General features: G+C 45.9%; 1 protein-coding gene across 2 annotated transcripts in view; it reads right to left on the bottom strand.

Annotated features, from left to right (window-relative positions):
* Positions 1-25,327, bottom strand: part of ANXA11 (annexin A11) — a 158,484-nt gene that overhangs the window by 39,217 nt on the left and 93,940 nt on the right. For both annotated transcript variants that reach the window (XM_085604977.1, XM_085604986.1), the window contains exons 2-5: positions 21,741-21,794; positions 13,607-13,719; positions 5,716-6,336; positions 2,588-2,675 (exon numbers count right to left, since the gene is read on the bottom strand). In XM_085604977.1, coding sequence (XP_085461103.1) covers positions 2,588-2,675; positions 5,716-6,336; positions 13,607-13,719; positions 21,741-21,792 — 874 coding nt within the window. In that variant the 5' untranslated portion in view covers positions 21,793-21,794. The remainder of the gene's footprint in view (positions 1-2,587; positions 2,676-5,715; positions 6,337-13,606; positions 13,720-21,740; positions 21,795-25,327) is intronic.

The raw sequence follows: 25,327 nt of genomic DNA, 5'->3' as shown, positions 1-25,327 counted from the left end.
TTCGCACAGATGCATCCAGTGAGGCAAAGTGGGGAAATGTTGATTCATATAGGAAATTTAGCTCTCTGATACAGAAAAATTGGCTGAACAGAATAACACCAAATTTCAATCTGTACTAATAAAGTGTGCTTTTATAATTTGGTGTAAATCCATTCTGCTTAAAAGGGGGGGGCTCTTGTTGGGCATACAAAGGGTTTACCGTAAAAAAAAAAAGTTAGGTATATTGGGCCAGTTGGAGTTCCAAAAATATTCATAAATAAAAATTAATGAAATGCCTCTTCTAGCGCTGGGGAGCTACTTATCTTGTTGGCCATATCAATAGTACAGGACGAGTCCGTGATACTGAAACAATCTGGTTGGCCGAGTACCCTATTGAACAAAATATTGCGCCAGTCATTGCAGAACTCAAGGATTCTTTCCATGGGGCCTAAATTGCAACCAAAAAAGGGTACATAAGGGGCAGTGAGAGCTCCCATGACCAATGTGGAGGGAGGTGAGGACCATACCCTACTAGTAATTAGAAAAATTACTTGCCCAACTCTTCCCCCTGAACTACTGCAATACTAATGTGGTACTGCAGTACTCCCACCTTCTTGAAAATAATAATTAAAAAAATGCAGTGTGCAACGCAGATTGGCCAACTTGCAGCCAGTCGGACACAGGGCCTGGCAACAGGTTAGGCCCTGCAGCCAATATAACAGTGCATGGCTGAAAGCAGAGCATAACAAGGTTTGGCAGCTCCCAGATTGTTCACTGCTGAGTTTTGCGATTGAAAATAAATCCAAAAACAAGCATTTTTCACCAGTGCAAAATTGACTAAGTTATTAAATCTGAATCTCACACACATCAACTAACACTTTCTACGTGGTTGGTGTTAGTTACTGAACATACATAGTTGAAAGTTGTGCAGGGATTTGGTTTTCAATGGACACCATTATTTTTATGCAAATGTACATGCAAGTACATGTATACACAGGGATTTGGCTCAAAATATTACACCTCCTGAAAGCAAGCAGAACAAGACGAAACGCTTTAATTTCTGCACACATTAGGTTTGCATGTGTGCTGCATTCTACTGTACACCTACAAAGTTGGATAAATGTTAAAGCATTGTTATTGTATTAGAAGAGTTCCCTTTCAGTACAAATTCTACACCAATGCACAACTCTAAATAGTACACAGAAAAAAATGCTATGTATTAAAATAGTACCTGCATGATGCTGTGCGTCCTTATTGGGTACCTACGCCATAGAACAGAGAAGGAACTGTATATCAGATTATACATGGGTTTTACCTCATTAATACTCATGTCGAGCAACTCTCTGCAGAAATGATGGTTGATGTATATATATTGTGTTGTGCCACAAGTTGATTCATATAACTCTTTGTATACCAATAAACTGAAATGTTTAGGCGCCTTGGAGGCGGATAGCAGTGGGGCACTACCCAACTACCCTAACCATCTTCAGTCTATTTCTCTTTAGTTAGGTTAATATAAATAAATAACAATAGTTTTACGTCAGGCCCTTGACGGAGACTGAAGTCTTTTGGATCTCCATAGTATCATATGCAGATGATACTCCACTTATTGTCTCCTTCACTACGGATGCCTCTCATGACATTACGTTTCAGGAATGTACGCTAGCGGTGGCCACCTGGATGGATGATAACCGTCTTAAACTGAACTCCAATAAAAGTGAGGGGCTGTTCTGCAAGCCCACCCCGACATGGGGGTGATCACTGATGGCTGCAGGCTCTGGGGCCTCCTACATCACCTGAAACATCTATTAAAACAAAAGTAGGCATTTGGCTTGATGATTCCCTTTCCTCAAGACTCAAGCGAGAACTCTAGCAGGGTTATGTTTCGGTCTCCTGAGAGGCCTCAAAATTAAGGCTCAGCTTTTTCTAATCCCACATTCGGCAGGTAATTATTCAATCTCTCATCCTGTCAAGCCTTGACTATTGTGACATCTTGTATCTGGGTTGCAAGAAATCAATTTTAAAGAGGCAGCAATCAGTCCAAAACGCTGCTGCCAGATTTATGGTTTTCCTTCCTTCGTTCCTCCTCTGGGCTCCTTCAGAAGCTCCACTGGTTGCCCACTGAGAAGTCCATTCACTTTAAAGTTCTTAGTACTGCCCACACGATTATGCTTTCCTCAGGAGCTCTCGTTTTCTCAGAACTCAATCTTTCTACCAGAGCATTTCACTCTTCAGAACTTAATGTGGCAGTGATCCCTCGATTCAAGAGAAAGAAACTGGGAGGCCGCTCCATCCAGGTGCCTGCCCTCTGGAACAGTATGCCTCCCGAGTTAAAAATACACCGGGTCATCTTGGCTTCAGAAAAAAAACTTAAGACATGGCTGTTTGCTACGTAGGCCTCAATAGCCGCCCCCCTTTCTTTCTGCTGCTCTACTGGAACATAACATAAAACATAACCCTTTAGTCCAATGTCGAAATGCTATGTTAAAATGTTCCTAAGCATCACACCTTTTCCTTTAAAGTAACAAACATTTCTGTATTCGTATTTTAATTTAAAAAATATTGCAAATAAAATAACCATTAGACTTAAGCAACTGAAAAAGCTTACCAAATCCTTTCATGGCCTTTCGCAGAACCTCTGCATCATTGAGTGCATTGAAGCCTGGGAAATCGTGAATTGTGCCATGGTGCCCTGGCTATAGACATGGAGAAAGAGGAGGATTAGAAACAAATAAAGTTCAGACTACAACCTACTTGCAAGTCCCCTCTCCAGAAAGAACATATGCACAATAGAACTGAGGCCACAATACATTTTTCCATGCACTAAAGAATAGAAAAGCTGGAATTTGTTCTCCTATGGCAAAGTTCTGTGGCAGGCGAGTTTTGAAAAATTTGAAATCGTAAAAAACAAACAAAATAAAAACAAAAAAAACCTAGAAGGGCTGTCTTCTAAAGAAAAGTCACTGTGATTTCCACTGGTAAGAGAGCGTCTGGAGCAGCTTATACTACCAGAAGTCTTCCAGATGCTCAACGAGGTTAAATTCAAAGATCTACCCTCTTGAAGTTTAGGCTCCTGAAGGTTTGCCTCAGAACACCCTTCGTCCGCCTCTCCTACTACACTGCCCAGTAAGCCCTGATTTTAGAGGATATGGGGGTGAGATGTGGGTGAGTGCAAAGTGATGTGGTCCACACCCCATTGCGCCTCACACATCTCCCTCAATTTTGCAAGCACTGCCACTTCTCACTGCCTATAGTACAACAAGAGACAGAAACGAATGCCATAATGAACAGAGGATGTACATTTCCCAGAAACCTCTTCTTTCACAGGAGGACACTCTATGGACTGACCTCAAGCTTTGCAGTTTCCCACTGATCTGGTGTGGAGTTTTTGATGAAAGTGCTTCCACCAACACTGAGGACACTGGACTGAGAATGGGCTGTAAGGTTATGTTGATCAGCTCAACAAATGTTTGTTCTAAATAAATGAACTCCCTTAAGTGGAGGATTAGTTTCTGCAGAATAAAAACGCCATGATAACTACATGCCAAGAGTTTGTGTGCATGCCACTGATCACTTTTCCTGCCGAAGTGAACCAGGTTTTGCATGGTGAACATGGGCAGGAAATGTATCAGTCAAAAAGTCTGCTTTACATATAGCCGGCCTTTTGATGCATGGAAATAGGCAGCTCTGGGGTAAAGAAAGATTTCTGATAGCAATGCACCACAAGGGTAAATTAGGGATGCTAAGATAACGAACTATGCATGAGTCCAAGAAAATGGGAGATGTAAATCAAACACTACAACCTCCACACAAAAAAAAATAATCCTAAAAATGCACAAATTCGAAAATGTGGGCAATTTTAACTGAAGACAATTTGGTTCACCAGGCCTGGTGGCTTCCTGTCCAGCCAAAGAAGTCTGGTATCTGAGCTATAAATCTTATTATCAGTTACTTAAAAACATAAGCGCCACTGGTATTGCTACAAGAAACCTTAAAGTTATTTTCATTTTCTTGTGTCTCCAATGAGCAGGAGTACAGTAGATGCTGCAATGTAGTGCTACCTGAGTGACAGAATAATAAGTTCTGTTTATTGTCTATGGAAACCAGATTCATAAAGTGTGCAGTGCCATATCATAAAAAAAATCCATTCAAAGACTAGAAATAAACGGTGAGACTACTCCTGCAAATTATGACATGTTCCATTTGGAGTGGAGTTGCGGAGTTCAAAAGGCCTTTGTGCTAGGTCATTAGACACATTATCACTGATCAAGAAAATCTATGGCGGTTAATTAGATTTAAAATGCCTTTCAGCACTCGTCATATATTTGATAAATCTGGTTACAAATGTTAAGACTGGACAAGTATAGACAGTATTAATCAGTGATTCTGTTTTTAGTTTGCAAAACCTGCATTCCTGGCGCCTCGGTGGCTGCGAAGAGCAAGGAAGAAATTCCAGAGTAGGAATTTGGCCAAAATAAAGCCACGTTAATTTTAGTCTGTATACGAGACATGCCCAAAGTAGGTAGGGGTTTCCTGCCAGCTCAACAATGTAGGATAGCATTCACCTATAACTGCAAGTCAATGGGCTGCAACACCTGAAAATATCGATTCCACTTAAAAGCGAGAAGAATCAACTTTTATGGTTTCCCCTCAGCAAGACCATCTGAATGGCAATCCCTGCATAAAGCTTACTCTACTCACACCTCTACCCACCCCCTTCCATGCCCACAGCTTCACTGCTTCAGTTGCCAGTCAAACCTTCCTATAAACCCCACCAAACACCCTTCCCCTCTTACCTCCAGCATACGTGCAAAAACATTCATGTTATTTTTCTGCTTTATGGACGGTTTTATTTCTTTAATTTTAAATAGTGCTTAGTCGTGCTTCCTGCAATGAATTGGTGAACGATCGGTCTTGCTTGTACTTCCATACATTTTTTCAACACTTATGGTCTGCAATCAAGTATTTTTCCAGCATAAAATGAATTGTGATGCTGGGGGGCACTTGTGTGGCATTTTCTGAAGCCAGTAGCGGCTGCTACCGAACAGGAGTGGTGAGCGGAAGGAGGGGGGGAATAATTTAAAAGCAAAAAATACAATTAACTCTTTAACCACCGACCGCCGCCTCCTCTTGCTCAGTCCTCCCTCAGCAGGAAGCACACAGACTCCCAGAATCTCCTGACCAATCACAACTCTGCCTTAGCAGCATTGTAATTGGCTGGCAGGCTATGCATGTTCTCCACGGCCTGCATGGAGAACATGCAGAGTGCGCATGACGCTTTGGCCAGCCCAAGATGGCCGGCCAAAGCGCCATGCGTACTTCAGGTGGTGTCACCACTCCTCCCCCAGAGATGTAGGAGCCCAGCCTCACCCGACTGGCTTCAGCTGCAAGCTGAATACAAAAAACTAAATGATAACCAACTTTATTATTTTATTTTTTGTATTCAGCTTGCAGCTGAAGCAGTGGGGTGACGCTCCTCCACCTGAGCAGAGAAGCGGTCACTGTCTGAAGCGCTCAAATGGGAGGGCGCCCTGTTCAAACACGCCATTAATGTCAGTAGACCAGACACTGAGCATAAATAAAGGATAAAGCACACGTCTAGGTACACACTTTCACTAGCAAAAAAAACATTATAGATCTTTGCCGCTTTAAACTACCTTAAAAGGGTTTCCAAAACTGTGCTCATGTCAAAAAATTAAATCTGTTAGAACCTTGAATGAATAAACTTGTACATACTTGTCCTGGGAGAATGATTGTCACAATGGCCGAAGGATTCAATGGCATGGACGGAGTCATAGCTGGCCCTGAAGGATAGCTTGGCGCAGGCTGCTGTCCAGGGGTTGGCATTGGTTGCTGCCCAGGGTATGGTTGCTGCCCTGGCTGCTGCCCAGGGTATGGTTGCTGCCCTGGCTGCTGCCCAGGGTACGGCTGCTGCCCTGGCTGCTGCCCAGGGTACGGCTGCTGGCCAGGCGCTGGTTGCTGCCCAGGGTACGGCTGCTGGCCAGGCGCTGGTTGCTGCCCAGGCGCTGGTTGCTGCCCAGGGTACGGCTGCTGCCCAGGCGCTGGTTGCTGCCCAGGGTACGGCTGCTGCCCAGGCGCTGGTTGCTGCCCAGGGTACGGCTGCTGCCCAGGCGCTGGTTGCTGCCCAGGGTACGGCTGCTGCCCAGGATAGGGCATGCTCCCTCCTGGATAACCTGGCTGTTGACTTCCCCCTGCAGCTGGGTACATCCCACCGTAGGGAGGGACTTGAGGCTGTCCTGGTTGTGGCCCAAAGCTGCCTGCTGGTGGTGGACCAAAGCCTCCTGGGGCCCCCGATGGGTACATTCCTCCTGCTGGGTTCATTCCACCAAATCCGGGCTAAAATTACAAGAAAGAAGAGCATGTTAAAATAATGATAGATACAACTTGCTACCAATGCACAAACAGATGTTATCTGTAGCTCACTGTTTCATATAATGGATAGCAACTATGACTGGCATTGGCAAAGCCCATAGGTCTAGAGTAGACAGCCAGCCTTTTTTACTTGTGAATTCTTGTTTTGTCAAGGTTTTTAAAAATATTGTTGAGTAAGCGGTCATGCGCTCATTCTTAAAAAGTATATATTTAGATCCAAAATAAAAACTGTAGTCCCTGGCACTTAAGGAACTACTTAGTATGTGGACAGGCTGCTTGGAAAGGGCCGAACGCCGTCACTGACAGTGAAGTTGGTCAATGGCTGAAGTGGACTGACCAACTGCCCATGATAAATGCTGAAGTAAAATGTGAATGACACAATAACAGATCAATGGTGAAGAGGTCTGGTTGAAAGAACCAATAGCAAGTAAGTATTTTATACATATAAAATTAGTAAAACCAAAAGGTCTTGGCTAAATCAAAACCTAAAACAGGAATTAAAACAAAACTATAAATAGAGGCCAAATCTGTAAATTTAGGAGCAGACTGGACCTTCTAGTTCTACCTGAGAAAAAAACAGTTTCATTGCCTGCCTACACTTATGCAACAGCACAATGGTCAAGACTTCAATTCATCTGATTAAGGTTAAGGTACTGCTTTTGCAGTGTTCAAACGTGTGAGAACTGCCATATTTTCGTCCTTGGTTTACACAACTGCACAGAGGTATATAGCAGAGGTGGAAAGCAATATAATTTATAAACTGGTTAAATTGAGATACTTGAAGGATACCACTGCTGTGCACGTGTGGTTTACTTATTAAATGTAACAATGTTCATTTCTGTATCAGTACCAACTTAGCTGTGCTTTACTGGTAGTCACAAGTGGGAAACAGATACAGGTCAGAACATCACCAACCATTACAATATCATGACCATCGCCTCACCTTCACGATCTACTAACAATTTTGTCAATAGACCAGTGTCGAATTCTTGACAGGTTGAGGAACAGCCAGGATGATGCATTGGTTTTGAGAACAGGATTGTGATGGGACTTGATAAAGCTTGGTTTGAAGTGTTGCAATCTGTAGGAGTATATTGGATTAAGATAATTGAACAAGAATGCAACTCAAATAGTTTCTTACCTTTCGGTGTAGTTTTGCAGCTTGAAGATCTTTCTGGATTCACTATGCTGTGCATTATTCCACGGTCTGGTGGTTGGGTCCGGAATAGTAGTCTTTCTTTTGTCTTTTTTTTTTTGTAGCCCAGGTGGGCGTCGACGTCCCACCATTTGGTGTACTTCTCGTGACGTCGTCATGCTTCCCACCTCGGGGCGCCATCTTCGGATTCTTTTTTTCTCTTTTTATTTTTGAACCCTAGGCAATTTTCAGTATTTCTTCTTAATCATATCCTTTCTCACATTTTTTTTTAAGTCTCTTTTTGTTCTCCATTCTCTGACTTTCCCCCTTCTTCTCCAGCCTCATCTTTCTGGCGGAGGTGGGTGGGTTCGCTAATTAATCCAGAAAGATCTTCAAGCTGCAAAACTACACCGACAGGTAAGAAACTATTCGTTTTGCAGCGTGAATCTTTCTGGATTCACTATGCTGTGCATAGATTTTTTTTTAGCGGTTTCTCATCTTTGTGGCGGCTGGGTGGAAGATGAGCGTTGGTCGTTGAATATATGTTGAAGCACCTTCTGTCCTACTTGTGCTTCCTTGTTCATTTGTATATCCACGCAGTAGTGCTTAGTGAACGTGTGCACTGAAGCCCATGTTGCCGCCAGGCATATGTCTTGAATGGGTGTGTTCGCCAGAAAGGCGATTGTTGCTCCTTTCTTCCTCGTGGAGTGGGCCCGTGCCCCTTCCAATAGTTCTTGCCCTGCCTGTTTGTGGCAGAATTGTATCGTTAGTGCGATCCATCGCGCGATGGTGCTTTTTGTCACTGGTCTACCCAGGAAGCTGGTTGTGAAGGACACAAAAACTGCTTCGTTTTCCTGTGCTCCTTGGTTCTCTCGATGTAGTGCATCACCGCCCTTCTAGCGTCTAGAGTGTGCAGTGCCCTTTCTGCGCTTGTGGCTGGGTTCTGAAAGAAGCTTGGTATTTGTATTGACTGGTTCATATGGAATGCCGACACCACCTTCGGCATGAAGTGTGGGTCCGTTCTCATTACGACTCTGTCCTTTTGTATTTGGATGTAAGGCTCTTGCAGCGTTAGCGCTTGCAGCTCGCTTACTCTGCGCAGCGAGGTTATTGCCACCAGAAAGGCTGCCTTCATTGTTAGCATTTGAAGCGAGGCCTTGAGGATGGGCTCAAAGGGCACCTTCATAGGTTCCGTTAGGACTATGTTGAGGTTCCATGCCGGCGGCGGCATCCTCTTTGGTGGCGCTATCCTCTTCGCCCCTTCCAGGAATCTCTTTACTACTCGTGATGTAAAGAAACTTTCACCCGTCTCACCTCGTGTGTAGGCTACAATCGCTGCTAGGTGTACCCTTAGCGAGGATGAGCATAGTTTAGCCTTTAGTAGGTGCGTGAGGTATCTCAGCACTGTTGATTCCTTTGTCAACTTGTTTTGCAGTTTCTTTTTGCTGCACCATTGTGTGAACCTCTTCCATTTTACCCCATAGCATTTTCATGTCGTCGGTCTCCTTGCCTCCCGGAGCACTCGCATAGTGCTTTGAGGTAGCTTAAGGTGTGCGAACTCTATGTCTTCAGGAGCCATGCCGCTAGGCCGAGGCTCTCTGGCTCTGGGTGTAGAACCTCTCCGTTCTGCATGGAGAGTAAGTCTTTTCTTTTGGTGAACTTGTGTGGTGGTCCCTGTGCCATCTCCACTATTTGTGAGTAACATGTCTGTCTCGGCCACTGTGGTGCCACTAGAATCAGTGTTATGTTGCTGGTCCTGCACTTGTTGAGTACCCTGTGTATCAGTGGTATTGGTGGAAAAGCGTAGGCAAATGTTTTTGACCAACTTATCCATAGGGCATTCCCCTGGGATTGTTTTTCTGGTTGCCTAGATGCGAAGTTTTGGCATTTTGCATTCTGGTGTGTTGCAAACAGTTCTATTGTCGGTGTACCCCACCTTCTGAATAGCCTTTGCGTTTCCGGTACATTGAGCTCCCACTCGTGGGATGCTGAAGTCTGCCTGCTGAGCCAGTCTGCTTCCACATTGTCCTTCCCTGGTAGGTGTATGGCCAGCAGGTCTATTTTGAGTGGGATGGCCCATCTCCAAATCTCCTGAGCCAGGTTGGATAGGGGAATTGATTGTGTTCCTCCCTGCTTGTTGATATAGAACATCGTTGTTGTATTGTCTGTTTGTATCAACACCTTCTGGTTGTACAGTTTTTTCTGGAAGGCCTTCAGGGCTAAGAATACGGTCTTCAATTCCAGGTAGTTGATGTGTCTGACTGCATCTGCTGGAGTCCACAGACTCCTCCCTCTGAGCTTGGTCATATGTGCTCCCCATCCTATCTGGGATGCGTCTGTGGTGATGGTCACCGCTGGGCTTGGTGGTGTCAAGGGCTTCCCTATAGTTATGTTCTCCTTGTTCCACCATGCTATCTCTTCTTGCACTGCGTGCGTTACAACCACTAGATCCTCCCAACTTCCGCTTGCTTGTGACCATTGCTGTTGCAGCAATTCCTGGAACGGTCTCATGTGTAGGCGTACATTGGGAACTAGGTGAATGCATGACGCAATCATCCCCATGATCTTGCTCGCTGTTCTCACTGTCAGAGCTCGCCCCTTATGGTAGAGGCGCGTCTCCTTCAGGAGGGCCAGTGTTCTCTTGTCACTGGGCACCACCGTTCCCTGTATGGTGTTGATCTGGGCCCCCAGGAAGATCTTCACCTGTTTTGGTTCCATAGAGGATTTCCCCAAATGTAATGAGAATCCCAGCTTCGTTAGTGTGCTTGTGACCCGTTGTGCGTGTTCCTCTCATCTTTCGCGTGAACTTGCCTTTATTAGCCAGTCGTCGAGATAAGGGTACACCTGAATCCCTTCCCGCCGCAGGTACGCTGCCACTGCCGCCAGGCATTTTGTGAAAACCCTTGGTGCGGACTTTAGTCCGAATGCCAAGGTTGTGAATTGGTAGTGTTCTTTGTTGATGGAGAACCTTAACAGATGTTTGTGCTGCCTGTTCATTGGGATGTGCAGGTAGGCATCCTTGAGATCCACGGTGGACATGAAGTCTCCGTCTCTCATTTGCGGGAGTACCTCTTGTAGGGACGTCATTTTGAATTTCTGCGTCCTTATGTACTTTTTTAGGAACCGTAGATCCAGGATGGGTCTTAGTGTTTCATCCACCTTTGGTGCCAGGAAGTAGTTTGAGTACACTCCCCTGTTCCTTTCTTTGAATGGTACTGGTTCTATGGCCTCCTTTTGGAGTAGCTCTTGTGCTTACTCTACAAGTTGCACTAGCTCCTGTCCTGAGTGTTCCCTTCTCTTTGGTTTTTTGTTTGGTGGTTTCCTTTCCAGCTCTATGCAGTATCCAAATTGTATGATGTTGAGTATCCACTTGTCTGTTATGTTTTGCCATTCCTGTAGGAAATGTCTCAGCCTGCCACCTACCGGTGTTGAATGCTCGTTGGCGTTTGGTCTGTGTAACCCTCTCGTTTTGGATCTTCTGTGCTCTACCCTCGGAGGGATCTTGTGGGTGAGCACTCCTCTCCGGGCGAAGTCTCTTCGAGGTGGGCTGTTCTCCCCCTCTTCGTCTTTGCCCTCGTCTGTTCCCCCTACTGCGAAAGGACTGGCCCCGAGGCTGGTACTGCCAGTTTTGTTTCTGCTGCCCCTGCTGTCCGTGATTGTCACCTTGATGGCCCAGCTGGAATGTCTGGTGTGACGTTCCCGGCTGGTTTCCTCCCCTTCCGTAAGGTCTCCGTGTCGGGGTACCTATACGCATCCCTCTGAATTGCAGTGCCCCCATGGATCTTGCAGTTTCGTTCTCCTTTTTGAGCTGTGTGAGTTTTTCATCCACTGGCGCTCCGAACAGCGTTTCTCTGTTGAAAGGGGTGTTCAGGATGTTGTTCTGGACTTCTTGCTTGAAGCCTGAGATCCTGAGCTAGGCTTGCCTTCTTTCTGTTATTCCTATTGCCATCAACCTGCTTGATGTTTCTGCTCCATCCAAGGCTGTTTTAAGACCAGAATTGGCTATATTCTTTCCTTCCTCGACTAGATGCAAAGCTCTTTATTGGTATTGTTCGGGGAGGTGCTTGATTAGTTCCCCCATTTCGTCCCAATGTTGGTATTGGTGCCTGTTCACTAGGGCATTGGAGTTCGCCATGCGCCAGTGCATCGCTGCGTTTCTCTCAATTTTTCTCCCAGTCAGGTCCATCCTCCTGCTTTCCTTGTCTGGTGGTGGCCCAGAGGTAGCCGGGACAATAGCCCTTTTCCTGGCAGTAGCTGCAATGATGGAATCTGCTGTGACGGATCCTTTGATGTATGGAGGGTCCTGGGAGGAGTGTTTATATTTTTTCTCTGTCCTGGGTGTGATGGACCTGCATTTAGCTGGGTCCTTGAACGCCTCCTTCCCCTGGTTCATGACACACTGTAGCATGGGGAGCAGTGTCTCCAGTAAAAAGTCAGCCTTTGGCTTTTCTTCCTCCAGCTGAACGCCAAAAGCTGCTGCTGCGCTTTTGACGACCATATTGTAAGCACCAATGTCATCTGACGGCGAAGGCCTCGAAGGGTAAGTCTCCACGGTCTCTTCTGGATTTTCGGCGTCGAGGTCCTGCCACTCCAGGTCCTGTGTGGTCGACGGTGCCGAGCCGTAGTCAGATTGTTGTTCCTCGTATTCCTCTACCTCATCATAAAGGTCCTCTTCCTCATCTCCGGGAGTCTTCGACATTTCCTCGGCCTCAAACTCTTCCTGTTCCTCGACTTCAACGATGATAGACGGTGGCTTCATTGGAATTGTGAATTTTTTTCATCTTTTCGTCAAACTCCTTTTTCCTTTGTAGGATGCTCTCCATTTCTGCCTCGAGCCTCCTCTTCTTCTTTTCCAGTTCGGAGGCATGTTCGGCGTCGAGCGCTGGTCTTTTCGACTGAGCCATCGTCGACGCAACCTTATCTTTCTAAGTCGAGCGCCCAAGTTCTTGGCCTTGCTTCGACAACCTTTGCTTTTCGCCGGTCTTCGGCACCTGGCAGTCCTTCTCGAAGGATCCGCCGTGCCTTTCTTCCTTGGATCCACTCGCGGCCGCCGAAAGTTTCGGTGCCGGTGTTCCTTTCGAGGACCTTGACTCTGTTTTTCGAGAGTCTGACTCTGTTTTTCGGGGCCCTGTCGAGGGTTTAGTGTTCGACATCTCTCCTACCTTGTCAGACGTTTTCTTATTGGTCTCCGAGACCGTGATGTCCTCAGGTCCCTCGGCGACGTTGTCTTCATCATCGGTGGAGAGGCCCAGTTCGTACAGCGTCTGGGCCTGTCCCTTGCCCTCCATGTTGTAGTTGGCTCTCCTCTGTCTCTCTCTCTCACCCGGAGTGTCTTCAGTGTGAAGGCGGAACAGGCGTTGCAGTCTTTGCTCTCGTGGTCGACTGGCAGGCAAGGGTTGCAGACCGGGTGTTGGTCCTTCTGTGCGTATTTATGGTGGCAGTTACGGCAGAATTTAAAGGGTGTCTTGTCCATTCCTGCTCTCAGTGTCTCTGAGTGCGCATTCTCCGTTGGACGTCGAAGATCTCCAGGTTCTCTTCCTTCTTCGTCGTCCCGGTTCGTTGATCTTCCTTCTGTAGTCTTCCTCAACTTCTTCTTCGATGAAACTCGTGCTCTTTTTTCTTTTCTTCGCAAAAAACTCTGGAGATTCACGTGGACGATCCAGACCCAACGGCGGAAAAAAGAACCTGAAGAGGGAGCCCCGAGGTGGGACTTCCGCAGGAAGCATGACGACGTCACGAGAAGTACACCAAATGGTAGTACGTCGACACCCACCTGGGCTACAAAAAAAAAAAAAGACAAAAGGAGGACTAAGATTCCGGACCCAACCACCAGACCGCGGAATAATGCACAGCATAGTGAATCCAGAAAGATTCACGCTGCAAAACAGGGAGAACCCACCTGCTGACTTCACAGGAACCACCACAAGGGGTGAATTGTGATCATGATGGCCTGATGTAGACAAGATGTGCAACACTGCACCAAACTAGGAGGGACTGGGGACGGAGTGGCAGGATCACAGGTCTGTGCCCAATGACTTAAGTAAAAGGTGAGCTTGTTAATACATCAGAACATAAAAAATAGAATATATGGCCACCTACCATCCCACCTGGGAACTGTGGGTTGTACTGCTGCTGGGGGAAGTTTGACATGCTATCCAAACCAATCGGCGCAGGATTGCCAGTGGGATACCCAGCCCCACCCCACGGATTACCTGAAATGAGATGAACAAACATAAAAGGCACGGACACACAGAACATTGCAGATCTCAAATGGTTTTCCATGTAAGGGATTGAAGTCTGTTGAGATAATACACTGGGTAGACTGGATGTAAAGTGCTGTGAAATGGGTTATGGACTCTCTTGTAAATGCTAAAACTGGTATGGGGAAAGATATTACAGATGAGCTGGTGAATACCCTTCAATTTAACATGCAATGTGTGGGTGTCGATAGACTCACAGGACATTCAATTTGTTTTTCTACCATTCATATGCCCACCCTGTGAATTATGTTTAACATGTATTAGGTTTCATGCACGATATATTGTTGAGCCCTCCTTTTCTGTAAAAAAGCAAAATGTTATTTATATGCTATTTATCTTATTTACATATTGATAATTACAATGAGACCACTGCATAAGTGAAATCAATAAGGGTTGTGTTCCCTTTGCTAAAAAACTGAACAGAATAATGTGTACTGCCACAAGTAAAAAATAAGCTATTCCGGCTGTTTAGTAGTATTGCATATTACAATTACACACATCCAACTGAATAGGTTTCTTAGAAAATCAGAAAGTTTATAGCTTCCGGAAATAGATATAATACATCATCTCAACCCTTGACAGACACTAGAACATGGACTGATGCAGGCCATCTTGGGTAGGAAAACACTACGCATTTTATCCTCTTAGCATGCAAATATACATTTGGTATATCTATAATAAGAAATCCATGTCCCTTGGCAATGCATTTTCACTTTGTAAATCAATACCAAAGACTAGCGGGACTGATTACACTGGCATTTAGACATGTTATGGCTTCGTCAAGGAGAGAGGTGCAATGTATCTTCTCCACCCATGATTGACACTCAAACGGCCATCTTGGGCAGGAAGATATACTGTATCTTTTATTGCCAACATGCACGCCGACGTGCAGGCTGCTTGTTCTGTATTTTTGCATGCCTTTGGCATGTTGCAGAAGGCACTGGGACGTGCGGACTAGCAGACCGAAGGTAGAGTACGTGCTATTTTCCTTTTTAACTAGATACGCAAGATGTTAACAAAATAAAAAAAACAGCTGAGAAGTATTGTGTGCAGGCTTTAATTGATGTTGCAATCTCCACTGTATTGTGTGTTGTAGCAGAATTTGTATAGCGCTTTAAACCCCTGACAAAGCTAAAGCGCTTTACTTACCACTCTTTTGGAGTTGTGCTGTTGAAAAGAAGTTTTATATAGTATAGTTTTATATAGTGCTTGGTGTTAGCCGAGGGTCGCGAGGTCTGAAGACATGAAAGAAACAAGCGGGCGCGCCTCACGCCAAAAGTTTTTAAAAAACATGGACATGAGAGTGTTAATTTGATGTGATGGCGGTTTCTGTAGGAGTAGCAGTGTTAAAACCCCAGCTGCATGTTTAATGATTAGTGGCGTCAGGCCAAATTATGTAAATTATAGCAAAATATGATCACACAAATCACAAACACAAATCCACAAACACGAAAGAAACCTTTAAGTAAAAACATTTAGAGCACAAATTGCAATAAATTAGACCTGGAAAAAAGGGTGAAGAGCAGAAAAACCAGAGAACTGTTAACGGAATAAACAAGCACGCGCCTGCAGCGGGAGAGAGAGGCGGAGGGGTGCACCTGCGAGTGGTGCGCGCGCGCTGGGGAGAGCTCTTTTTCAAAGCACACTCGTGCTTGTGGCGCGCCGCTGCACACTCCCGCATGGCGTATGCCGCCACAAGCACGAGTATGTGCTTTGGAAAAGAGCTGCATGGCGGCTAAAGGTCTCCTATGCAGTGCATGCGCACTGTGTAGGCGAGACCTAAAAACATAACCCGATTGAATATTTTGTGATATTTTTGATTTTAGCAGCATGAGGTGGATATGGAGGTTATTGTCGGCACATGTGGCAGTAAATAACGAAAAGTAAATAGTGAATCAAAAGTGCTGTTGATGTGCTCCTATTGCTTTTATTAGCAGAAACGGACTGTCTTTGAAACTAGATTATATTTCTATGTTTTAGTGGACCACATATATCAAAGAAGAGACTGCCTTTGCACCTTTTAAATTAAAGGTCAGGGTGAGTGTTATAAAAAAAAAAACTTTTATTCACTTTGATTCATATTTGAAGTACAGGAGACAGTAGGTAGCGCTTCCTATATATCGTTTTTTAGGTCGAGCCTAGCGTAAGACTGCGCACATGCGCAGCCTTGCTGGCGAGATTTAATGATTTTGGGTCAGGGTCAGTATCTGGCTTTAAGCCCCGCCCCTCTTTCCCATTGGCTGGCGTCACCGTTTATGCTAAACGGCAGCCAGACATTGGGAAAGAGCACTTGCTGACGTACAGTTTTCTCTATTTGAGCCGTCCCACTTGGACTGGCTCATTTGACTTACAGTTGTCGCAAAAGCTTTGTTATCTTTATGGGGCCATGTGTTTCAAACACACGGCCCCATAAAGATAACAAACCTTTCACAAAGGAGGAAAGTGAAAGCGGAACGTGCTTGGATAAGCTTGTGCCGTGGCTGTGAGTGACAAGTCAATCCAATGGCTGCGCTCCGAGTCACGCTTCTCCGTTGAAATGGATTTGTCCGCAGAGCAGACGCTGCCCCTGGCGGGTGAGCGCTGGTGCCCCCGGGGGCAGGCCGCGGCTTGAGGCGGTGCAGGCGGCATACCTTGGGAGCAGTGTTGGCGTAGTCTGCGCAGGTCACGCCTAGATCGGATGCCGCAAGAACTCGAGACTGGGGTCTGGGCCTGCGCTGCCGCTGTGGCTCTTTTGCTGCAGGGGAAGTCGATGACATGCCAGGGAACCGGAGGCGGAGGAAGAGGTGAGCTGTGTTCAGGGAGGGAGTGCTTCCTAGCTGTCTTTGCGGTTTTAAACCGAGCTGTGTGTTATTTTGAGACGCGGTCTCCGTTTCGCTTTCTCTTACCTGTGCTACAACAATCTACTGCCCGTGTGTCCATACTGTTACACCGTGCCTCTCTTCGGAGCTACATATTCGCCCTGCTTCTCTGCAGCGAACACTAATGCTTGGCCAACTATTGCACCCCCGCACAGCCCTTATCTGGTCCCCGTATTCACCCTCTTCATGCCATCCGGCCCACTCTTCTTGCTTCAGCCTCTTGGCCATTCTGCTTAGAAGACTGTTGTACCTCCCAGCTCATTTTACTCCCCGACCCATTCTGCCTAGCCCACTCTGGTGTCCCTATGCCCAGTTTCACCCGGCCCCAATCTGCCCACCATCCTTATGTCTTTCACTGCCTCTTCTGCAGTTATATTATCCCCCAGTCTTCAATGTTAAACTGACACTTGTACCTATCTACCTGTATGACAGCTGTCCATTCAACTCCTATTCCTCTCTGATTACAGACGTCATGCTAAGACATTACCCTTTCCGACCCCGGTGCCCACCCTCTACCAGCCCAATCTCCCCAGCCCTTCTGCTGATCTCAGCACATCCACATGTGCCTCAGTCATCTCACATTTCTATGTTAAGCCACTGCATGTCTGCATTGTCAGCATTCCGTCCATCATTTGTTTGTTGTAACGCTTTTCACCCTGGGACCCGTGCTCACTACGCCACTGGAGTCAAGCTATCCTGGCTGATGACGGCTGATAGCCAGAAACCGGTCCTAGGATGCTTGATTCCGGTCCAGGGAAGACATGGCTTGGCAGTTCGGGCTGGACTGTTCCCATGAGGCACAGGGTCAAGACTGATTTGCATATGGCCCTGTCTGAACTGGGGTGGCGTAGTGGGCAAAAGAACGATGGATTTAACCCAGATCTCTTGACTGGGGGAGAATGTCTGCATTGTCAGCATTCCGTCCATCATTTGTTTGTTGTAACGCTGCTCCTAGCTGCAGCCTTTATTTACACCAGGCATTGGCTCTTGCCCAGCGACCCCCAACCACTTTTTTCCCCATTTGAAATCCTTAATTACCCTGCTGCGACCTCTGCCCTTTTCTGAGAAGCATTGACATCCCTCTTCGCCCATCCTCCTCAACTAATCCACCTGTTCCTGCGCCCAATCACCATTTCAGTCGTCACCGCTTCTAGCTTCCCGTTTACCCCATCCGCTCATTATAGCACCATTCTCCACCTAATGATTTGTTTTGCCAGGTAATTAAATATTAATAAATAAAAAATGTAATCCTGTCGGCCCTGTACCTTCCGTCCATTTGCAGCCTCCCTGCGCGTACCTCCTACTATCCACAACTGCTGCCTTGTTTCTAGTATATTCCTCCTGCATTTTAGGCTGCTCTTATGTATTCCTTTCTTTCTCCTCCTTTCCCACTTTTGTGTCCATACTGCCACTCCCTTAATTCTCTTGTCAGCTATCTCATTTCGACATTTAGCTGGCTCATTTCTGTAGCTCTCTGTTCTAACAATTTCTGGTATGTTTGGTTTAGTGAGTTCCTTCTTTCACCTGCTCTTACACCAAATAATTTGTTTCTTGCATGCAGGTAATGCCTAGTTTTTTTCTGTGCACAGCCTCCTAATTTCTCCTCTTCCTACTCTGTTTAATACAATCGTGATAGACCTAACAGAAAGGTGAGTGTATGCTAATCCACTGAAAACATGAGCGCACAGTATGGAATTGCACTTTGTCATTTCAGACGTTTGCTGTTTCCTCAGCCCCATTAAGTTAGCATCACCTTTTCTGCTTGTTTGTCAGGGCTGGTTAATTGTAGCCTTGTCTTCTGTTGCTGGGAGCTCGGCAGCTGCTTTACAAGCCGTGGTAGTTCTCATGTTTGCAATGTACCGATGGTGTAAATTGCTCCTGAGATATGTATGCCATCTTTTTAATTGCTCAGTGAATTACATTTTGATCGCTCTTTATGAATAACACAGGTATAGTGATAAGTGGATCACAGCCACAGGTTTGAAAATAAATACATGACCCCTTCTAAGAGCACGGGATTCAAGTTCTTAGTAAAACACAATTGGTAAATATTAAAGTTCAGCAATGAACATATTAAGTTAACCAACAAAATGGCAACTGTCATCCAGTAGAAGTTTTAATATACACAGGATTTAAGTAATTTTTGTTAGTGAATAGATCTAGAAAAATCGATACAAGACCTGACAGAGCAAATTTCAGAATATCCTTAGTGACATTTTGTGGAAAACTTGTGCCCAAGTACATTACTCTCTGTAATTGGAACACACAGTGGAACTTTGGGTCAGGAGAGCTAATCTGTTTGGTAGGAAGGCAATAATTGCAATGTGTCCACTCGCAAACCCTTCTTTGGATATCATTAGTTACAATATGAGTAGTGGTGTGTCGTATGAGAAACTGCTACGTTTGGGGGATGTGCCTGGTGCTATAATAATTTTTTGTATAATCTTTTTTTGGGGGCCTTTTTGACTCTGGCTCAAAAGGCTTGCACTCGCTATTATCAGCCAGCAACGTACTTAAGTGAAAATACAGTAATAGACTGATAATGAATTATGCAAAACTGTGTGTATCGCTGCAATTGTCCTAATTCAAAATCCTGTTATCCAATCTTTGTTGCTCTTGACGTTGTCTGTTTTATGCTACCTACCTTCAATTCTCTGGTGGTGTCTTTTTGAAGTCCTTGTGTGTTAGAAGTGTGTTTACTCGTGCATTATCCCACAGCCCCTTCGTTCACATTTACTTACAGCTTCCAACACTTCCAGAATGTTCATGGTTTGCACACCCGCTAATTCTTTTGGGCATTCAAGAGGCACTGACATCTAGACTTTAAAAACTTGCAGTGGTTGAGCTGCTTGTTTTGCTGTAGTATGTGGCTACTGCTCTCTTTGTAAATCTTCCTGCCCTTAAAGGCCACTCGACAACTTTATGGCATTCTCTTCAACTGGCCATTTATTTCGTATGTGCTGGATTAATCTGTAACGGGGTATTATTTCTTTCCCATGGTTACTGTCTCCTTTCCTTAACTCTCTCTCCAATTTACAAGGGCACCCCTTTTTCGTAGAACGGTCCCTTGCTTCATTATGCCTAATTTTATTTTTTATCACCCCCCCATGCCCAGTCTCACTTTGCCTCAGTTTCTACTCTTAATCCCCCAAAAGTCACCCAATTCAATGCCATGCCATCCACTGTGTTACTGACTTTTTATTTGTACTTGGATACTGCCTTCAGTGCTCTTAAGCCCAGTTGCCCATTTTCTATTTAGGTTGCAGTGTTGCACAGTATCCCAGGTAAATCCAGACTACAGCTGTTAAATCCGTCACTTCACATGTCTAGCACAAAACATAAAATACACGTATACTGTTCTTCTCTCTAGGAACATGATTAAGGAGTTAATTGGCACTTTTTACATCAGATGCAGCTAAGAAAACAGTATAATAGCGTTGCAAAATCTAATTGGAATGATAAACAAGCATTGACATAGCCAATAGGTCTCGCCTTTGGAACATTATAAGTACTTAGTTATGCAGCACAATAACCTTGGTGCAGCAACATTAACTGTTGCATGGTTAAACACTTATAAGGTCCCAAAGGCGAGACCTATTGGCTATGCCCATGCTTGTTTGCAGTAGGAGTGACCTCTTTGTACCTGTAACGAGTGTGGCTAATATAGGTGTTACTGACAAAGATTGGGTGAGACAGATAACTTATTAGTCAATATATTACAACACACAGCGAAAAGGTGATGCATTATCATTTCTACGATGCAGGGTGTCTCCGCTCAAGCAGTCGTGAGGAAGACCCTACCGAATGTATTATTCTTGCACTCATTTTTGATGGGTTGGAATGTCAACTGATAATGAAATACAGCCTGTACTTAGAATACGGGACAGGAGTCACAAAATGCGCTCATCTACCCAGGCAAACTGTATTAGGAAATTCAATAGCCAGGCTAATGCAAATTGATTCAGGGAAATGTGAAAACATCTTTTGTACACGCACCTTCACAGACCACACAAGCACTTTGTTTTGTCTTGCCACAGTGCACGGAGCACCTTGCAAAATGAGATATATTTTTATGAAACAGTGTTGTAAGGACAATAGATACCCTTTAAAGCATCCTTTGTGGATCTTATTCATATGCGTTTGAAAATGTTATGGCACTGCGGATTGTTTGACAAAATTGGGTCGAGGATACAGAACCAAACCTTTGCTTGTACTGTAAGATTCCCAGGTTCTGAGGAATAAATGGTAACCCCAAGGATTATAATGCAACTTTGGGAACCGAACCATGATATAAACAGGAGCCCTAGCGTAATCGAAGAAGCTATCATCAGAGCTTTGATATAATGATATCAAGCCATAACTACATGGCACCAAAAGGGCCAAGTGTTTTGTTTTTTACAGGACAAGTATATTTCAGAAACATCCTGTCCCTGATCAAATGGATAGTTTATATAATTCCACAACCTTGTACAGTGATTTCAGATGTGCTTTTATTGGGGGTATCATGTAGCAATGGGATACCTTTAACAGATCTGGAGCGGAGGTCTCCCTGTAAACTAGATCAAACATGTGCCGGACTACAAGTCAAAGCTCATGTCAGACAGAAACACACATTTGAGTAAAAAAAAGTTAGAGTAGCAGCTTATAGTAATAAAGCAGTGAGTGAGGCACAAGACAGCGGATGTGCTGGGGATATCTCCGTATAATAAGAGGTCATGTTTTCCCCACAGAAAGGGTTAGGAAAGGCAAGAAATATTCATCCACAATCCATGGTCAGACAAAAATATTGAACAAATTTACCAAGGTCTGGAAAGTGAAATCCAAGAGACAGCTCCATGACAGCTTAAGGTAAGGCTGGAGAACAAAGCATGTTGGCCCTGCTAAAGGATAAATGGGAACAGGGAGAGGTAGGTTGGGCCGACAACCACCATCTGACATGAAAAATTAACCTTTAAAACATTTTTTTATGATCGTTTAATTCTGCATCAAATTTTGCTTGAATGGAGTAGGTTTTGCCAGGAGAGCTGTCTGAAGTAAGAGTTAGACCTTTGCACCAAATCAGATACACCCCCAACTTATCCCACCCCACCGAAGAAGAGATTTAAAAAAACTCACCTCCTTGTGGTGGCGGGTATCCACCTGCTTGCGGATAGCCTGGATAACTCATGTCTAAAATAGAAAAGAAAAATTGAGCTAAAAATTGTGTCCAAAGAAGAATGCATCTATAAATATGTAACTTCTGATAAAAATGTGCAATTATATCAAAACAATTCAATTTAGAATTATATGTTTTAGAAATAAAAAAAGAGAAAAACGAATGTGAGAATACTAGATAGTCACTCAATTCAAATTGAAAAATATAAAACCAAAACATTCTGTGTAATTAATAAGACAAATATCCTTAGATTACTTAGCGAACATTATATTTTCAGATAAGTCCTTTCTTACTGCAGACATACTGGCCCTAGCCTAGGGGTGTGTGGTTTGGTCCTTGAAGATTGTAAATGCGTGAGCCTGGAGCTCCGCACCAGCCCGGTCTTTCCGGCTATCCACCCGCCTGCCTAAGCCGCATAGACAGCTCATTGGGGCCAGCCATGAACCGGAAGAATCATGGAGCAACAGCAGCTGAGAGGTGAAAGTGGCTGGAGATGCGGCAGGCTAGTCGCTGTCCCTGAAGCCAAAGGGCCCAGGCCGTTGCACGTGGGGCCGACTGAATGCTACTCGCACCTGAAGACACACGAGGACTAACACCTTTACATAGTGCAGAAGAGTCCAGAGGCATCTCTGGGACGCCATTTTGCCCTGCCTGTATGCCCAGTCATTGCAACTGAGAGGGGGCCTGATCCATTGGAGAGGTGGAGCAACTGATAGCCACACAAAGGGGCCTCTTTGACCCTGTAGGGGCCAGAGGTAACCTCCTGGAATGGAGAGTTCACACTGCTACCAAGTTGGTGCCTGGAGGATGGGGGTACCGGCAGTGGGTAAACACAGCTTGAGGGCCGAGCTGGACTTATATAACTAATGACTGGGATGCCATGTTCGACCAGATTGGAGAGTCCTGTGCTGCGAGGGCTTGGTGGCCTTTTGTTCCCTGCTCCTAGGGGGACAACTGAGTATTGGACATCACATCTAGGCCGAGGCATGGCACTGGGGGGCACTGGGCCTAGGACTGGAGAGTGGGCGAGTGACTACCTGTCCCAACCTCTTCTGGAAACGCATGGTTGGAGCTACGGAGGAGATCCAAGCGACAGGCTAGCACCTGGCATGGTCTTGCTGGAGGGGGACAGATTGCGAAGGGGGCAGGCATTGTCCCCCGCAGCCGCTGGCTGACCTGTCCGACAGGGGGGCACGAGACCCAGGCACTTGGCTAGTTGAGGTGACTGATGAGTGAATCCCCCCCCTGGCTTTGACGGCCTGATCTACATGCCAGGGGTGGACCCATCTGACAGATAGTACTATGGGACCGTGACTGAGAGGCCCAACAATCGGCAAATCTTAGGTGATGGGTCCTGGTCCATCGGTTGAGTCACAAGATGTGACTGCTGCGGAGGGTAAGCAGCCTGAAACTACTGCATAACAAGTGTCTCCTTCCCTACAATGGACGCTCAACAGGATCCTGGCAGCCATTGCAGAATCTAGGGACACTGTACAAACCCAAATAGGTAGCAGGTCAGTGGTGTTGAGCCGGTTATGGGCAGACCATCGGACGTTGGCTGACAAAGTCAAGAAGGTGGAGGTGGTGGTGATTTCTGAACTACTACCAGTGCAACAGTCCCTCCAGCACCTCACGACTAATCTTACTGAAGAAGTAAGGTCCCTGCAGAGCCGGGCCGAGGACGCGGGGGGCGAATTGTGTGGTTGCCTGAGGGAGCAATAGGGAAGGATATGGTCGCATACCTTGAGAAGTGTATGAAAACGCAGGTTGCCCCGATAGGACTTTCTCCTTTCTTTGCCCTTGACCGTGCCCACCGAGTTCTTGTGAGGCCCCATGCCCTGGGGAAGCTGCCGAGGCCTGTGGTGGCTAGACTTCTGCACTAACGGGACCGAGACATCCGGCTCCAAAAGACACGGACAAAAATTGACAATGCAGCCATAACACTGTTTCTGGACTTTACTGTGGCAGTGCAGGCTTCGTTTCTGGAGGTCAAACATGCGCTGAGAGAGACAGACCTCAGATAGTCCCATTAGTTCTTTGCCAAGCTTCGAGCTATAGGAGAGGTTTACACACATTTTCCTAGCTCCCACATATGCTTGGGAATGGCTGTATGAGTTCAGGGTGAGGGAACGACTTGGGGTGCACCGCAACGGCTTTCTCGCCCACACAAGAAACAGCAGAAGAGACGTGTGAGCTGAGCAAAAGTGGGCAATGCATGGGCACTGACGAGAGTCCAGGGGGACCAGGATAAACGACAGCCTTGCTGGCAGCGACTGGCCTCACTCATGGCAGGCAGACTAACTCAGACACTGGGACCCACACCGATGGTCATTCTGTGGACTCTGTCTCAGACGATATTGCCAATAGTGAGCAGAGCCTGCCAGATGTGAATCTTCAGACAGCAGAGTACTTGCTTTGAACTTTTAACAGTGAGATGGTAAGGTGGGGGCACATGTAGGATGAGGATGTGCGGAGAGTCCTGTGATGACTGTACTCTACTGAGACCCTGTGCCCCTATAATGTCCATGGGGTGCGCTCTTCCTGAATGTGGTCTGTAATTTCCGGATATATATGTACATGTACACATATATATGTGCTTGTTCTTACTCCCTGTGCTGTCAAAGTGCTCAGGATGGTGGGCCCGCAAGACTGTGGGAGAATATGACCTTGTCTTCCAGTCTTTGTCTCCGATTAACTGAAGTGAGGTTGGGTGACTGAAATGTTGATGGGCCGGTGTGTAAGTTGGTGCGATCTGTCTGGGATACTCACACCACCCCATTTCAACTGGTTAGTGGATAGCGCTCTCAAGATATACATGGTTTATTTCATATCTAGGCTTGGGTGGCCAGCTGATGCCGGGCTGCTCTGGGGCTGGGAATTTGTTTAATGAGTGGCTTCCAGCTGTAATGTGATCACTTTGAGAATTGTGTTCTATGCGGGGAATGGGGGGGGGGGGGGGTTATGCCCTTGGTTACACTGCATGAGTATGGCCATGACACAGAGTTTAAACTGTTGACCTGGAACATTAGTGACAATGGGACAGCCGCCTGGCGGCATAAGATACACATGTTTCTAAAGAGTAGGGCAGTGCATATCAATCTTTTGCAGGAGACACCTTAATACTGAGGAGCTAAAGCACCTTCAGAGGCGTTGAAGGAGACAAATGTATGCCAAAGGGTACTCCACCTATACTCGAGGTACCCTGGTTTGGGTTCAGACGGGTGTCCCCTTTGAAGCCATGTGGGTACGAGTGGACAATGAGGGCAGGTATGTGGAAGAGAGGATAGACAGTAGACCCTTGATAGTTGGATATGTGTATGCGCCTAACCAGGACCAGCTACAATTTTTGGTCCGCTTGTCAGCGCAGCTGGGTGTGTTACGGGAAGGGAGTGTGATACTTGGGGGAGACTGTGTGGAGGATATAATTCTTGATCGCTCGACTCCTCTGCTGCCAGGGGCTCCTTCACATTGGCTTGCAAAGGGGTTCAACAATTGGACTGCCAGATAGGGGGCTGGAGGATACGGAGAGCCCAGCATGGCGGAGAGA

The sequence above is a fragment of the Triturus cristatus genome, chromosome 1_2, assembly GCF_964204655.1.
Source record: "Triturus cristatus chromosome 1_2, aTriCri1.1, whole genome shotgun sequence".
Classification (NCBI taxonomy): Eukaryota; Metazoa; Chordata; class Amphibia; order Caudata; family Salamandridae; genus Triturus; species Triturus cristatus.
This window is presented reverse-complemented; position numbering and strand designations above follow the sequence as displayed.